Genomic DNA, 17,303 nt, shown 5'->3' with positions numbered 1-17,303 from the left:
GAATTAAGGCAGTTCTGAAGGCGAAAGGGGGTCAAACACAGTATTAGTATGGTGTTCCTAATAATTCTTTAGGTGAGTGTATATTTACAACATGTTTTTGAAGCCCTGGTCATTGTAGCCAATCACAGACATATTTGATGAGCGCGTGAGCACAATGGCCAAGGAGGTGTTTACGATTCCGCTCAAAGCATCACATTTTTTACATTTCAGTACCGACTTGGTATCGCGGTCAGTACTTTTGACAACACTAGTGCTCAGTCTGCAGCCAATGAGAGTGCTTGCTCAAAATGTAAATAGTCTGGTTTAGTGTTCGCTGTAGGCTAGTGCTCTGAAACCCTCCACCTCCCCCAGCTCCACCTGCCTAGATCTGCTACAGGATGTACGTCTATGAGCTACCTACATAGACAGCATTTTAAGGCATTCTTAAGTGCTCCTGACACAAAGCCCATTGGACAGTGAACTTAAAGGGTCATGAAACCCCCTGTTTCAGCAGCCGTCAGTTCTCACCACAGTTTTGAAAAATGCTATAAAAGTGGGCGTGGTTAAGCTGTGGAGTGGAGACTGACTACACAGTTTTATGAGCCTTTGATCGGTTAATGGGCCGTAAAGAGCGGTTACACTCACAGTGTGGATGAATCGCGTTTGTTTCGAAGACTCAGGATCTACTGAAGAGAGCTTATGCGACAGAAACTCTTACAAAACAAAAACAAACACTCGTTTTTGATCCATTAATGCATCTCTCTTACTGAATGCGATCTCACTCTTTGAAGCGCCTGTCAATCAACTCGTGCTGCTGTGTTAAGCGAGGCATCTTCTCATAGGATAAGGACAGACAGACTCATGAATAATTAAGTGAGTCGTCTTCTCATAGGATAAGGACACGCAGTCTCATGAATAATTAAGCGAGGCCTCTTCTCATAGGATAAGGACACGCAGACTCATGAATAATTATGAGACACTGATGAGTCATCACCGTACTATAGTACAAGAAAACGTCACATTCTGTGACATTGATACAAAGATGAATTTAAACACGCCAAATTTTTAGGAATTTAGCTTATTCACCGTATTCCCCAGAGTTAGATAATTCCATACATAACATTCTCATCTCTGTGGGTGTCATAACTCTGTCTGACGCACCCACACCCTCGGTCCCGCTCTGCTTCATATCCTGTTTCTTCATGTCCCAAGATTCTGCGCTCAAACCTGGCGCCATCAAGCTACGCCTTTGTTTTGAATAGGCGACCTCTAGCGGACGGAAAAGTTACATAGTGCACCTTTAAGGACCTATCAGTCTGTGCCATCTACAGTTCCAAGACAGAACTTTTTATTTGCTCATGCACTGCAAAATATATATATATATTTTTTTTTCTGACTCCACTGGCAGATATTTATTTCTTTATGAATTAATATCTTTCTTAAGTCATTTTGCTTCTCAAGTACATCTTGATTTAAGAATGTTTTGATATTTGAACCGGATAACAAGACAAAATTACTTTAATAGAGCGGTGCAATAAAGCATGAAAATCTTACTTTGTCGGGATCCAGTGTGAAGTCAGCATCCAGCAGTTCTCCAACGTCGTCATCTTGCTCTCCTTCATATATTTTATAGGCTGGGTTCCCGATCTCAACATTCATTGCGCCATTTGTCATTCTCTGATGTTGAAAGCCTTTGGCTCTGCAGATATACAATATACAGTTTAAGTCACAGAAAATGAGGCTGTGAGGTCAGTATTACACTGTACAAAGCAGAAATACGGTCACAACACAGAGGGATGCCACTAACAACCTACAACACCATCATAAACCCAGCGCTTACCAACATTAACTGTTTATCTGTACAATTTTGATCTTTTTTGCTTGTGATCACATTTTAAGTCAAGCAGCACAGTGAATTATTATTATTTTTTAAGGTATAAGTATAATGTATCTATAAAAAAGGGTTGGGCTGTATGACAGTGTATAGCATGCAATGGAGTCAGCCGCTAGAGATAGAGTCTGCTCTATACCTTATATACAGCAGTAAATACATTTTCATTTGTTTTTGTTACATACAATGCAAAGCGGGTTAACTATATCAACTTGCTGGACTGATATAGTTCAATGAAATTCAACAGATGTGTGTGTTTATCGATATATATCTAATTCAAAACAACTTTGAATGAGGTTCTTTCAATAAGAATTTAGTCAAATATTTTTTTTTCTTTGAAACTAAAGTGTTATACACTGTCAAGCCAAGTGCATTTATATAACGTTTGATACAATACAGATTACTTGAAAGCTGCTTTACAGTGATAAACAGGAAAAACAGCATCAATGTCGCAAAATTCTTCAATCAGAAATCAGTCATTTCAGTGATAATTACAATTTCTATTTAACTATAAAAAGACTCTACAGAGGACACTATAGTGTCATTATTCAGCTCAATAGTGCCAGCTAAACCATCTGGCATGGCTCATTTGTTATGTATGAATAATATATATGAGTAATCAGATCTATTAATTTGCATCCATCAAGTTGCAATAAAATGAGAAATTATTCAACTGAAAAGTAGATGTGTGAGTGTTAAGTGTGAATAATAAATTCACTGCATTATACAATAAGGCATTTAGGCATTACCACGTTGTTTAATAACCAAGGTTATGTAAATTAAATGTTAAAATAAAAAAAATTATAAACCGTGCTTTCCCCCCTTAGCATTTTAAAGGTTTAGTTCACTTCAAAATGAAAATGTGAGTGATATTTTACTCACTCCCATCTCATCCGAGATGTTCATGTCTTTCTTTCTTCAGTGGAAAAGAAATTACGTTTTTGGAGGAAAACATTCCAGGATTTTTCTCCACATCATAGACTTCAACGGCAACCAAAATGTTGAAGGTCCAGATCAAATCAATTCAAAGGCTTCAGAGGCTCTGCACGATCCCAGACGAGGAATAGGGTCTTATCTAGACAAACCATCTGTCATTTTCGAAAATAAAAATAAAAATGTATATACTTTTTAACCTAAATTGTACATCTTGCGCTGCTCTGCGACTCGCCAGCAATCACGTCAGAAAGATCACACTAGACGTAGACAGATGTACCACGCCGTGTTTACAAAGCGGACTAATACAAACGTCCTTTAGCAAAAAAAATGTCAAACAACGATGTCGGACGATTTTGAAGTTAAAGATGGAGTGTTTTTTAGTAAAGAGCAATTTGTATTAGTCCTTGCATGTTCGCTTGGGGCGGTACTTCCGCCTACGTCTAGCTAGGTGGTTTTCAAACTTTTTTAAGAGCGACCCTGTTTTTTTTGTTTTTTGTTGTCGCGACCCATATATAGGCCTACAACCATTTACATTCAAACAAGTCAAGCCAAGCATAAGAATACTTATATACAATGGGCCATTTGACTGTATTCTCCATTAAACCACTAGATGGCGCAAAAATTCAGCTCATCACTTTTCCACACATCTGCTTTTGATCCTTGATGCGTTCGCAAAGCAAAGTGGATTATGCACTAATTTGATAGCTTTATATTTTAAATATTTGATTTTAACCAATTAATCGTTTGCAGCATGCTTCAAAATACACTACAAATATAGCTATCTGTATATATATATATATATATATATATATATATATATATATATATATATATATATATATATATATATATATATATATATTAGTGCTGGGAATCGATTAAATAAATTAACTAATTAATCGCATTTTTTTCTGTATTTTAGACAGCATATTTTAAATATGTGTTGTATTGTCATGTTTTTATGAATGAAGGCCAGTATCACTGATACTAATGTCACTATGAAACATTAATGACGTTACATTACAGTATAACTGAAAGCTACCAATCTCAACATTTATTAAGCTTTAAAAAAAACTACTTTTAATTTAAGTTAACTTAAAACAATCTTTACATCAACCCTTTATAATAAATGTTATTTTTACCTGTAGCCTTCCCTGTTAGACATATACAGAAATGTAATAGTTATCAAACACCTCTCTTAACTGCATACATAATAAATGAAATATAGATTAATCATCATTTAAAGCTACAATTTTCTCTGTTCCCGTTGTTCTTTGATGAACATTAATGACAGGCATCATCAGTGCTACTGTCACTTTAAGAACGGCCGCTGACAAACATGACGCGGATCTGATGCGCTGTCCCGCACATCTTATTTCCTCACAACTCTTTAAGTTCATTTAAGATGTTATTTAACTAATTTAAGACTCTCTGTGTTGTTGTTATTGTTTGTTCAAGAGCAAAAGAGAACTCGATGTGAGCAGGAGACTGACGCGATTCTGTCTGTGCGTGTGTCAGAGTGTCCCTCAATTAGCTGACATGAGACGCAGCCACACAGACAGGACACTGACACACACACACACACACACACACACACGCACACACACACACACAGACAGGACATTGACATACAGCGCGTTCTCTTGTGTCTTGTCGCACTTGGAAGCATTTACATGAATAGGAGCGTGATCATGTAACGCTAGGCAAAAATGGATATAAAAACGGATGCTGCGTTATTTGCGTTAAATATTTTTAATGCGTTAAGCTGAAAAAATGAATCGCCTGTGTTAAAGTGTTAATTTGCCCAGCACTAATATATATATATATATATATATATATATATATATAAAATATATATATATATATATATATATATATATATATATATATATATATATATATATATATATATATATATATATATAATTATGCTCAGAAATGTATGCTCATGCTCTCTTTTCAAGGAAGATCGGAGAGTGTGTTCCAACTACAGGGAACTGGAGAGGAGAATTCGGCCGATAGTGGAACCTCGGATTCAGGAGAAACAGTATGGTTTTCGTCCCAGTCGTGGAACACTGGACCAGCTCTATACCCTTTCCAGGGTGCTGGAGGGTTCATGGGAGTTTGCCCAACCAATCCACATGCGTTTTGTGGATTTGGAGAAGGCATTCGATTGTGTTCCTCGTGGCGTCCTGTGGAGGGTGCTCTGGGAGCTTGGTCCGCATTGCCGGCATAAAGTCAGACTTGTTCCCGGTGCATGTTGGACTCCGGCAGGGCTGCCCTTTGTCACCGGTTCATTTCGTCGCTGCTTTTTGCCGATGATGTTGTCGTGTTGGCCTCCTCAGACCAGGACCTTCAGCGTGCACTGGGACAGTTTGCAGCCGAGTGTGAAGCGGCTGGGATGAGAATCAGCACCTCCAAGTCCGAGGCCATGGTTCTCAGTCGGAAAAGGGTGGATTGCCCACTTCAGGTTGGTGGAGAGTTCCTGCCTCAAGTGGGGAGTTCAGGTATCTTGGGGTCTTGTTCACGAGTGAGGGAAGGATGGAACGGGAGATTGACAGACGGATCGGTGCAGCTTCTGCAGTAATGCAGTCGATGTACCGGTCTGTCGTGGTAAAGAAGGAGCTGAGCTGTAAGGCGAAGCTCTCGATTTACCCGTCGATCTACGTTCCTACTCTCACCTATGGTCATGAGCTGTGGGTCATGACCGAAAGGACCATATCCCGGATACCGGCGGCCGAAATGAGCTTTCTCCGCAGGGTGGCTGGGCACTCCCTTAGAGATATCGACTCAGGAGGATGGACGGATGGACTCGGGAGGATGGACGGATGACTCGGGAGGAGCTCAGAGTAGAGCCGTTGCTCCTCCACATCGAGAGGAGCCAGCTGAGGTGGCTCGGGCATCTATTTCGGATGCCTCCTAGACGCCTTCCCAGGGAGGTGTTCCGGCACGTCCCACCAGGAGGAGACCCCGGGGAAGACCTAGCTGGAGGGATTATGTCTCCCGGCTGGCCAGGGAACGCTTTGGGGTTCCCCCGGAAGAGCTGGAGGAAGTTGCTAGGGAGAGGGAAATCTCTGCTTAGACTGTTGCCCCCGCGAACCAGCCCCGGATAAGTGGAAGATGATGGATGGATGGATATATATGTGTGTGTTTGAGAGAGAAAAAACTGGTAAATCACGTGTAAGTCGCATTTGATTGCATTCAGAATTAATACCGGTAAATAAAGCAACATTTTATAATGTACTACAAACATTATAAACACTACAAACATAACTATAGGTTACTTTAGTTCCCCTCACTCCACAACAAATCCTTTGAATTTAACGGCATTCAGAACAGATCAAGAATTAAAAAATATAAGTAGGATATAACTATAAAACCAAAACGAAATAATTTAATGAGAAACTGAAAGTAACCAGCGTTGGGCTCACGTAGCCTAAATTTCTCATTCGAATCCAAATGTTTCCATATACGCAATATATTTCGATGCTAAACCATTATTTATTTATAGTCTTTGTACTTCTCTCACGTCCCAATATTGATGGAAAAAAATTATCCTCTTCTAATGTGCAAAAATGTGCTTGGAAACACCACAGCGGAGAAAGCTCATTTCAACAAAACCCTTCTCACGCTGAATGGCACAAATTGTAGTTCTACTACTCGACTATTTAAACTGAGCTGTGTAACTTTTTATATGTTAGGTTGATTATTTTATGTTGAAAATGAACAGGCTGCGATAAAAGTTTGCAATGCTGGAATATATTTTGTGTGCGCGTAAGCAGCGCAAGATGAACAATTTAGGTTAAAAAGTATATACATTTTACATTTTCTTTGAAAATGACAGATGGTTTGGCTAGATAAGACCCTATTCCTCGGCTGGGATCGTGCAGAGCCTCTGAAGCCCTTCCTTTGAAACTGCATTGATTTGGACCTTCAACATTTTGGTTGCCATTGAAGACCATTATGTGGAGAAAAAATGTATGTTATCCTTAAAAAACTTAATTTCTTTTCGACCGAAGAAAGAAAGACACAAACACCTTGGATGAGATGGGGGTGAGTCAAATATCACAACATTTTCATTTTTAAGTGAACTAATCCTTTAAGCAAAAACAATTACGACATAAGATTAGGGTCTTACTGCCCAGCCCTAGTAAAAAATATTAAAATGCAAAGCTGTGATAAGATATTTTCTCATTTAACGCCCACGTTATCTTGATAAACACTGGGTTTTGAACATGGCACATGTTCAACAGATCTGTTTCGACTAATGCAGAGAACCAATCTTAGAGAAACATACTGTACTGTATCACAGCGGGACGGTTATGACTGTTGAAAACAGTACGATTGGTTCTCACAGTCTAACACAATTTATCTATTTCTTTATTCTCGGTAACAGATTACCACCTTCTCCTCTGAACAAGGGACAAACCACTTGCGAGGTTTAGTCAGGTGGTTTGACAGAAAGAGATCGGGTGAGACCATGAAGACAACAAGAACACCACAATTCTCCAAACCAGCAAGAAAGATGGACAGAATGGCAGAGAGACAAAATAAAGACATAATGGACAAAGACCGTTACCGCGGTCGTTTGGAGTGGGATTTGCCAAGCCTACGGAAAAGAGCAGATGCGGTTTACCAAGAAAGAAGGAGAGAAAAGAGGTGTTTTTGGGATGGGAAGTTTCTTATATTTCAAATTCTAAACAGTATGACACTTTAGAGAGGTGAAAATCTTTTGAAAAAGCAGTTCGCTATAATATACTCACCCTCTCATTCGCTTTCTGTACCATAATACTGCTCCTCCAATCAGCAACACCAGCAGTATCAGTAAAATCAATGGAATAACTATTGAAGCTGTTCCTAAAAGAAATACACATTATTATGTTATTAATATTAAGTATTATCGAGATTTGGGGGAATTTTAAATTACACAAACATCAAAAATCGAAATATTTAATAAAACCCTCACCAGTATTGCTACCTATTGGCCTAACACAAGTACTAGCTGTCGAATTAAAAAATGGACTTACGGCCACTGGATTCATTATTTCCATTGGGGGCAGGATTCTCACAGCGATGACCCTCCCATCCAAGAGAACACCTACATGAGGCAGAGAAATTGAACATTTACATTGTTATATGTATTTGCAAATAGCAGAATTTACTTTGTACTAAGTGTACATGGTTGTTAGATGCTATTAATGCTTAATAGTGTCAAATACTATTTGCACCTTATTGTATTGTAGTACATTAAAAAACAGTATACAGTAACATTTTCAGTGTACAGTCAAACCAAAATTTATTCAGACTTCTTCAGCATTTTCTCACATTATCACAGTTTATTCGCTATATGAAAATGGTAATAAAATATGACAAGAACTCAAATTCATCTTGACAATGTCAGATAACGTTGATAGAAAGGGATGTAATGGATTGCAATCAACCAATCAGCTGTTAAATTCAAGTACACAATTAGATAATACCAATTTAGGTCAAGCAATGACCAAGCAGTGCTTCATTTTCTTCAGTCTGTGGTGTAAAAGGTCGCATTAGCAATTAAAGAAAAAACACTTCATCAAAACATTTTGCTCCCAAATTTTTATCAATTTTATTGTGTGAAGAATTTCTGGGTATAGTGTCCTGCACACACTAGAAAAAAGTATATATCTGGTGTCTGAATTATTTTTGGTTTGACTGTATATGTTTATTAAAATCATAAATGGATGCCGCTTTATTGGGACATTACTTGTCACCTACACTTCCAATCCAACCAATATTAAATACCAGTTAGGCACTTGATTTCCACTTTTCAAATATTTTCTTAATTTTTAGTTTAAAATAAATGCCTCTCTGAGCCGATGTATGCATGGAAAAGGGAGAAGAATGAATTCGGAAAAAGACTCGGTTACATCAAAAACGAATGCCAACTGGCTTACTCTCCACGCCAAAGATCCCACAGATGGGATTTTTTAGTGATTAGTGGGTGGAGGTAGTGTAAATAGTCTCTGCCAACAAGACGGGCTATTTGCATTTAGTGTAAATAGGCATTTTTGGACCAAGGTTCCCACTTTCATGAACACCAGATTCAAGGACTTTTTAAAGCACCTTTAATTTTAAATAAGCACAATAAATATGATCAAGGTGGGTGTGTTACTGCCAATATATCAAATACCTACTGTACCTGTGTCTATCATTAATGCAGTAACGCTAAGGCATATACTGACAACTAAAATACAATTTCCAATGAGGAAAAATTTCCAATTTTATAAAATCCAATGAGGAAAGAGGCTGATGTACAAGAGCGAGCGAGTTCTAACGAGAGATGCCGTTTGCAGCTCTTATTCCTGCTTTTAACATTTATTTCACACTCGTTTTAGTTTTCTTTTTTATAAATCATTACTTAATTAAAACATCAAAATATAGAGATAATGTTGTATACATGAATTTTCCAATTAAATGAAAAGATATGGACATGTTAATTGTTAGGCAATTATTATTTATTAAATCACCTGTACATGTACCTTTTTAAAAATCAATTTGAAGGCTTTTAAGACCTGCATATATTATATTTAATATATATAATTCCTGCCGTAATAACAGCCCATTTCAAATGTTTACATGCTTTTCTTCTTTTTTTTTGAGCAGTGATGAAATATATCGCTCTTGTAAATACTTGCCAGCATTTCAGTAATAAAAGGCTAGATCTTTAAAATGCATCCAAATTACAGCAAAGCGCAGCCGTACGGTGGCCTGCAGTGGCCAAAAAGGATATAAACAGTACATTTTGAAGTGATATATCCTTGAAAACTCAGAGATGTGGATTCAGACGGCAATTAAATGACCACACGACCTTGGTGTTTGTCTAAAACAGTAGGTCATTCGGCCGGGGATTTTTACACGAGTGGTGAGAGAAAAACACTGACATTCTGGGTTCAGACGGCAATAAAATCACAGACTAGCCCCTGTAAATTATGAAAACACCTTACGACCCCAAGAGAAACAATTACCGTCCGAATAGGGCTTTTGACAGTAGATGGCGCTTATAGAACAGCAGAAATATATTGAAATAGCTTCCTCCCGTAATGCTGTTTTGTTCTGGCTTTGGCAGTGCATGAAGGCCAATTTTTGTAATAGCACCATGCTACTCTAACAAAATTAAGTTCATGTTTAATTCAAGCACTTTCAAGGACCTATGTTTGTTTCAAATACTTTCCAGGCCTTGAATCCATGTGTCTGAAATTCAAGAACTTTCAAAAAGCGTGGGAACCCTGTGGACGCATAAAGTAGTGCTTAATTCATGGCAAATGGAAATCATCACATTTGACTCTCACTCTATATATATATTATATATATATATATATATATATATATATATATATATATATATATATATATATATATATATATATATATATAAAATAATGTCTCCCTGAAGGAGGGAACGGAGACGTCATATTGACGTACCGATGTATTGGGATATCACAATACATCTGTACATCGACGTGACACAGAATGTGACCGTCTGAAAGGGAACACTGCTTACTTGCACTGCGGGAGGTTTATGGCGCTGAGAGAGCACTGGCCATTAGCACAGTATCCTTCACACGTATAACAGCTTGGCTGGATTTTGCCACTGGAACACCTACATCACATACAGAACAACACATTACACCGATCAGGTGATCATAACATTATGACCAGGTGAAATGAATAACACTGATTATCTCTTCGTCACGGCACCTGTTAGTGGGTGGGATATATTAGGCAGCAAGTGAACATTTTGTCCTCAAAGTTGATGTGTTGGAAGCAGGTAAAATGGGCAAACGTAAGGATTTAAGCGAGTTTGACAAGGACCAAATTGTGAGGGCTTGACAACTGGGTCAGAGCATCTTCAAAACTACAGCTCTTGTGGGGTGTAGTGGTCAGTATCTATCAAAAGTGGTCCAAAGAAGGAACAGTGGTGAACCGGTGACAGGGTCATGGGCGGCCAAGGCTCATTGATGCACGTGGGAAGTGAAGGCTGGCCCGTGTGGTCCGATCAAACAGAACTACTGTAGCTCAAATTGCTCAAGAAGTTAATACTGGTTCTGATAGAAAGGTGTCAGAATACACAGTGCATCAAGGCCGTAACCATGTCTTGAACATTGGGCAATTTTGTAATTTTTATAAAGCATAATAAAATGAACAGTGAACAAAAATCTAGGTCTAGTAGTAGCTGGGAAATAATCATTTTGGGACTATTTGCAAATAATTTTGTTCCAGCGGTAACTAGTTTTTCTGAGCATCAAATCTGTCCAATGATATAAAAACGAGTGAAGTGCAATGCATTACATGGGCGGTGTGAATATAAAAGGCTTTATGAATGGCCACACAAAAAGGTACTGTATTTCTAGTGAAATGTCGAATGAGTCAACTGAAAGAAAGTATAGGGCCAGTTTTAATGCTATGTAGCCCCAACATTTGGAGGTTCTAATTGTATACATATACTAAAGTTTGAGATTGTGTACCTGCATGTAACGTCTCCATGAGGCTGGTAGATGTTGGTGGGAATACACTTGCCCTCACGGCAATAGTGACATTTGTCCACTTCACAGTTGTTTCCAATGAAGCGTGGAGGGCAACGGCATTGTCTTGACCCATCACTGGACTGCATGCATGTCCCTCCATGATCACAGAATCCATCACACGTCCCTAGTTAGGGGTAGAGAACACTGTTTAATATCCCACTTCAACTATATTAATCTCTTCATTATGACTTGAGGATCTCCTTCAGACTAATGCATCGATCCCACAGTGTATTCACCTGTCAATTAACCAATGTGCACTGTAAGAATAAAATCAGTAACGCTTTATTCCATGCAACTAAGCCTAAACCAAACCCCACAACCCTAACTCTATTACTCAGTACCTAAATGTGTAATTACACTATAACAAGGACACCTTAAAATAAAGTGCACCAAAAACCAGTAGAAAAAAATGAAAAAGGTACTGGTCATTTTCTGACAGGACATTATCCCTTAAGTTTACGGACATTTCTCTTAACCCTAAACCACAATTCAATGAGTCAAAATAGGGGCAAAACACCTGTGAAAAACCAATACACACCAAAAGGGGTTTTCACAGTGACGCCAGAGAAGAACAATGAACCTTTCAGTGAACAGCTCTTAAAAGAACATGTTTTTCTTCCAGCAGCCATATCACCCTGTAGCTCAAGACTGGTTTCCCACTGAAGCTAAGCAGGGCTGAGCCTAGTCAGTACCTGGATGGGAGACCAACTGGGAAAACTAGGTTGCTGTTGGTAGAGGTGTTAGTGAGGCCAGCAGGGGGTGCTCACCCTCTGGTCTGTGTGGGCCCTAACACCCCAGTATAGTGATGGGGACACTATACTGTAACAAGCACCGTCACGTTAAACCGAGGTTCTGACTCTCAGTGGTCATTAAAAATCCCAGGATGTCCTTCGATAAAGAGTAGGGGTGTAGCCCCGGCATTTGCCCATCTGCCCCTGTCCATCATGGCCTCCTAATCATCCCCATATATATATATATACGGTTGGCTTTATCTCTCCACCAATCAGCTGGTGTGTGGTGGGCATTCTGGCGCAATATGGCTGCCGTCGCATCATCCAGGTGGATGCTGCACATTGTTGATGGTTGAGGAGATTCCCCCCTTCTATGTAAAGAGCTTTGAATGCCTAATAAAGCGCTATATAAATGTAACAAGTGAAGAATTTTTAAAGAACCTTCTGTGGAATGGAAAGTTTCCATGGATGTTAAAGGTTCTTCATGAAACCATCAATGCCAATAAAGAACCTTTAGTTTTAAGAGTGTACAGAAAATCCCCAGTACATTGGGTCCATTTTAACAGACTTTTTTTTAAAGTGTGTGTGTGTTTAAAATTAATCATCTGTCCAATGGAAATGTTTGGAAAAGCCTAAACAAACGCAGTCTTCAAAAACATCTTCAGTTTGCCGTATACAGTGACAGATTTAGAAGAAAGCACCTGAAATACAGATCATGTCAAACATGGCAAAATTAATTTAAAATAGCTACTTGACTATAATAACTATGAACAAGATGCATTTGAGATTTACGTTAAAGCCAGATGTAAAGGGCTTGATCACTTGTGATCAGTTAATATTTTGAGGCAGTATAATATGAGACAAACGTGGGTAACACCTTTGTTTAGGGTCTAATTCTCACTATGAACTAGTTGCTTATTAGCAAATATATTACTAGGATATTGGTTGTTTATTAGTACTACCTTATTCTGCATTATCATATTCTACATCCCTTAATCCTACCCAATACCTAAACTTAACAACTACCTAGCTAACTATTAATAGTCTGAAGTGTGACCCAAACACATCTCGATTTCTCATGAAAACTCATTTAATTTCCACATCCAGTCGCTGCGGCTGTAGTTCTTACGATATTGGCACTGGTCTCCCAGGAAGTCTGCCACGCAGCTGCAGGTGGGCTGGTTTCCACGGTTAACTGTGCAGTTTCCTCCGTTCTTACAGTAGTTCTCACATGTGCGCTGGTTACAGTTGGGTCCTGTGAAGCCTGCCAGACAACGGCAAGTCGGAGCTCCTGAAAACATGACAGACAAGGTAGTTTTGTTTTTTAAAAAATATCACAATGATATACCTTTTAATCATATATTGTGGTGAGCCAGCCATGCAATTTAACCTGAGATGGGTGAGCAATATCTCCAGGTCTCTACAGAATGCGGTGTACTGTATGATCACACATGTGAGAAGATATTTTAAGTGCCCCTATTATGCTATTTTAAAGGTTCCTAATGTTGTTTTGCTGTCTCCTAAAATAGGTTTACATGCATCCAAGGTCAAAAAACACTTTGATTTTCTCATAATATCCACTGCAGCATCAGCTTTTTTTCTCTGAAACGGTTTGATCAAGGATTTGTCCTCTCTTAACACCGCCTTTCCGAGAGTCTGCTCTACTCTGATTGGTCAGATGGCCCAGTCTGTTGTGATTGGTCGACCGTGTCAGAAACCAAACGCTCATTAGCATATCTGAATTTCAGCTCCGGATCTTCCTCAGCTCTTGACACACAGTGATACGAACAGCAACGATGGCGTCAGTTTTGCCGTCTCAATCTCATCAAAGTGGATTTGATTTGGCAGCAGAAAACAGCGTCTTCTCCACATGATCAACACCAACCAAACTCTTCCAGTCTCAGCTACAACTACAGCGCTTGAAGGGCAAAGTAAACGTTGTTCACAGCAGCCAATGAAGACCAGAGATGGGCACTGAGAAAATCTGTGACAAACCTACATACGATTCAGCAGGAAATTAGACTGGAATTACTGGAACTAAAAACTCTGCACTTTGATCTCTGAAACTTTGCAGACCTTTTACATTCATAAACAGTTCTATTACACCCTATATGAAAGATTATATACCAAAAATCATAACAGGGGTTTTTGTGGTCTCGTACCTGTGGGTGATGCGGTGCAGGTTCCTCCGTTCTTGCAGTAGTCTCTACACTGGTTTAGCTCACATCTATCTCCTCCATAGTTGGGCTGACAGCGGCACTTCGGCTGTTTTCTGGCATTCAGGACACAAGTACCGCCATTGAGACACAGCAGACTGCAGGTGCCACTCGGAGCTGAGGGACGATGAAGAAACAGATCAAACAAATTAACTCTTTTAAGTCAACAATGCATTTTATTTCCTTAAATTGAGTAAAACTGGACCAGAATAAAATGTACAATGGGACTAAATTTTAAGTAATTTCTTTTGATGGTGAAAAGTGGGCATCACATACCAGAATTAAGTCAGAACGAAATTAGTTTGCTAAAACAATGCCTTTAAAAGCAATTACACCCTTAATTAAAGTTAACATAATCCAATAAACCACGTGGACAGAGTAACGTCAGTGGAAAAGTAGTTTCAGAAGACGAGTTATAATTTTCCAAAACATTTCCAAAACATCTTCTTTATTTGGAATAACATGCAACAATATAGCAAAATTACAATAAATCTGGATAATTTTGGTGGAATAACTCTTCAGTATTAGCCTGCAATATAGTATAGGGAGGCAGTTTTGCACCCTCTGTATATTAAATAGTGGATTTGTCATTGACAGACAATGGGCCCTATCATGCACCCGGTGCAATGCAAGTTTTTTTGCTAGTTTCAGCCCGACACAGTTATCATTTTTCACGCCATTGACCAACAAAAACCTGGTCTAAAGTCAATAGCGCAGTATTTTTTATGTTATTTAAAGGGTGTGTTAGTAATATGAGCCTATAGACGGTGCACAACGTGTGTACACTCTGCTTATTACACACACTCGAGATGAATAACGACACTATCATCTTCTGTAGAGCTGCTAAAACTGGATTTTATGAACTTTACAATTATTGAACCACAATCAGTAGTGGCCTTTGATATGTTTCGTTTCTTGAAACGGGCCTTGCAACAGAACCGGCCTCCGCTTACACTCGAAAAAGAGCCCCGCAGCGCACACACACACTAGGGTCAGACATTAAGGGGGGTTTGGGGCAAAAATGAATAAAATGCTTCCAAAAAACAAGATATGGTGCAAAAAAGTCTCAGTATATGTTCTTAATTTTAATATTTATAAGCAATATCCCACCAGCAAAAGTTTTTCAAGATATCAGCACATTTGCCAATGTGATATTGATTTTACACAATTCAATAAACAATTAGTTAATAGGCTATTAGGCGACTTACATTTGAAATATTTCCAAACAGTAGAGCCATTGCACGTCTCAGTTTCAGTTTTGTTACTACTGAATTAAAGGGATAGTTCACCCAAGAATGAAAATTCTGTCATGAATTACTCACTCTCATGTCGTTCCAAACCCGTAAGACTTTTGTTTACCTTCGGAACACAAATTAAGATATTTTTGATGAAATCTAAGAGCTTTTTGGGTGAGGTTTTGAAGGAATCGTTCTAAAGTCACTGGCTTTGTTCCTGAGTGAATCAGCTGTTTTGAACTAATTGTTTGACTCAATGATTCAATGACTCACTCGTTAAGACAATGATGTTTTATTACCATTTCATTTTAGCGGAGGGACTGAAGGACAAATATTGAATGCTGTTTTTGTTTTGGGTTGTGATTGTAACAATAGTTCTGGTTAAAGAGATAGAATGTGTTTATGAATAGACTATTAATCAGATCAACATCATATTTGGTCAGTCTAATCTAAAGGCCTTTGCAACGTTAAATTGCGAAGATCTTGAGTTTTCACTGAAGGGCGTGTCCGTGGCGGCCTCAGAAATTGAGTTGTTTCGCCATAAAACAGGACATTGTTGTAACTCGGACATACAATGTCTGATCTGCCCCAAACTTCACATGTTTTATTAGAGTCCTTGCCTAAAGACATCAACATGCCAATATTCAGAGACAGTCATAGCGCCACCTGTGGGCAACAGGAAATGGCATGTTTTACGCTGTGATTAACTCCTCATTGAGATTTAATCAGATCAACATCATATTTGGTCAGTCTAATCTAAAGGCCTTGGTGATGTTATATTGTGAAGATCTTGAAGTTTCCCTGAAGGGCGTGTCCGTGGCGGCCTGACAAAGTCTAATGTTTCGCCATGACACAGGAAGCTGTTGTAAGTCAGGCATACAATGTCCGAACTGCCCCAAACTTCACATGTTTGATAAGAGTCCTGACCTAAGCACATCTACATGCCAATATTCAGTTAGTCATAGCGCCACCTGCTGGCAACAGGAAATGGCATGCTTTATACTATAATTCATTCCCAGAAACACTTTTAAATATGCCATGAAATCCCAATCATGCTAGTAACACAATAAATCTTGCAACACGTGGATAAGTGCTACTGTATGTGATTTACGCCATTAAACAGGAAGTTGTTGTAACTCAGGTATACAATGTCCGATCTGCCTCAAACTTCACGTTTGATAATAGTCCTGACCTGAAGACTCTACATGGCAATATTCAGTTATAGTCGAAGCGCGACCTGCTGGCAGAAGGAAGTGTGGCACATTGAAGTGAGTTTGCCATATTTCTCCTATATTGACCCGCTTAAATGCATGTCGCCCACTATTCACTGTTTTCCTGAGGCCACCGGGTGGCGGTGCATGTGCGAGGGCCCTTTCATCGCTGCTAGCAGCTTTAATTTAATATATTTCTTTGGAATATTTATGACTGACCTGACAGAGACAGCGAAAGATGGCACAGTGTGGCGTGAAGAACAGGTGGGGACGTGTCTCCCTTTCACCCCAATCAAAGCGTACGCTGCAGATGGAGAGCCAACGGCTAAGGCCAGGAAAAGTATCTCGAGTCGCCTTCAGAGCTTCCTGTGTTTCATCACTCTTGATATGCTTCATAGCATTCAAGAATGGACTATTCAACATGCACAGGAAACGGAGCATGTTCATTGGTTCATGGCCCTCCCTGAACTAATGGCATTTATTGCAATTGTCATCTTCCGGGGGCTTACCAAGGTTCCATCACTACGTGACTGCTGGTCA

The 17,303-nt window shown here is 39.1% G+C and overlaps 1 protein-coding gene across 4 annotated transcripts in view; it reads right to left on the bottom strand.

The window, feature by feature from the left end:
• lrp1aa (low density lipoprotein receptor-related protein 1Aa) overlaps positions 1 to 17,303 on the bottom strand; it is a 307,973-nt gene that overhangs the window by 2,719 nt on the left and 287,951 nt on the right. For all 4 annotated transcript variants that reach the window (XM_079844459.1, XM_079844460.1, XM_079844461.1 and 1 more), the window contains exons 82-88: positions 14,264 to 14,434; positions 13,231 to 13,392; positions 11,311 to 11,494; positions 10,347 to 10,445; positions 7,834 to 7,904; positions 7,570 to 7,663; positions 1,534 to 1,678 (exon numbers count right to left, since the gene is read on the bottom strand). In XM_079844459.1, the coding sequence (XP_079700585.1) occupies positions 1,534 to 1,678; positions 7,570 to 7,663; positions 7,834 to 7,904; positions 10,347 to 10,445; positions 11,311 to 11,494; positions 13,231 to 13,392; positions 14,264 to 14,434 (926 nt within the window). The remainder of the gene's footprint in view (positions 1 to 1,533; positions 1,679 to 7,569; positions 7,664 to 7,833; positions 7,905 to 10,346; positions 10,446 to 11,310; positions 11,495 to 13,230; positions 13,393 to 14,263; positions 14,435 to 17,303) is intronic.

This window comes from Gobio gobio (genome assembly GCF_949357685.1).
Source record: "Gobio gobio genome assembly, chromosome: 19".
Taxonomy (NCBI): Eukaryota; Metazoa; Chordata; class Actinopteri; order Cypriniformes; family Gobionidae; genus Gobio; species Gobio gobio.
This window is presented reverse-complemented; position numbering and strand designations above follow the sequence as displayed.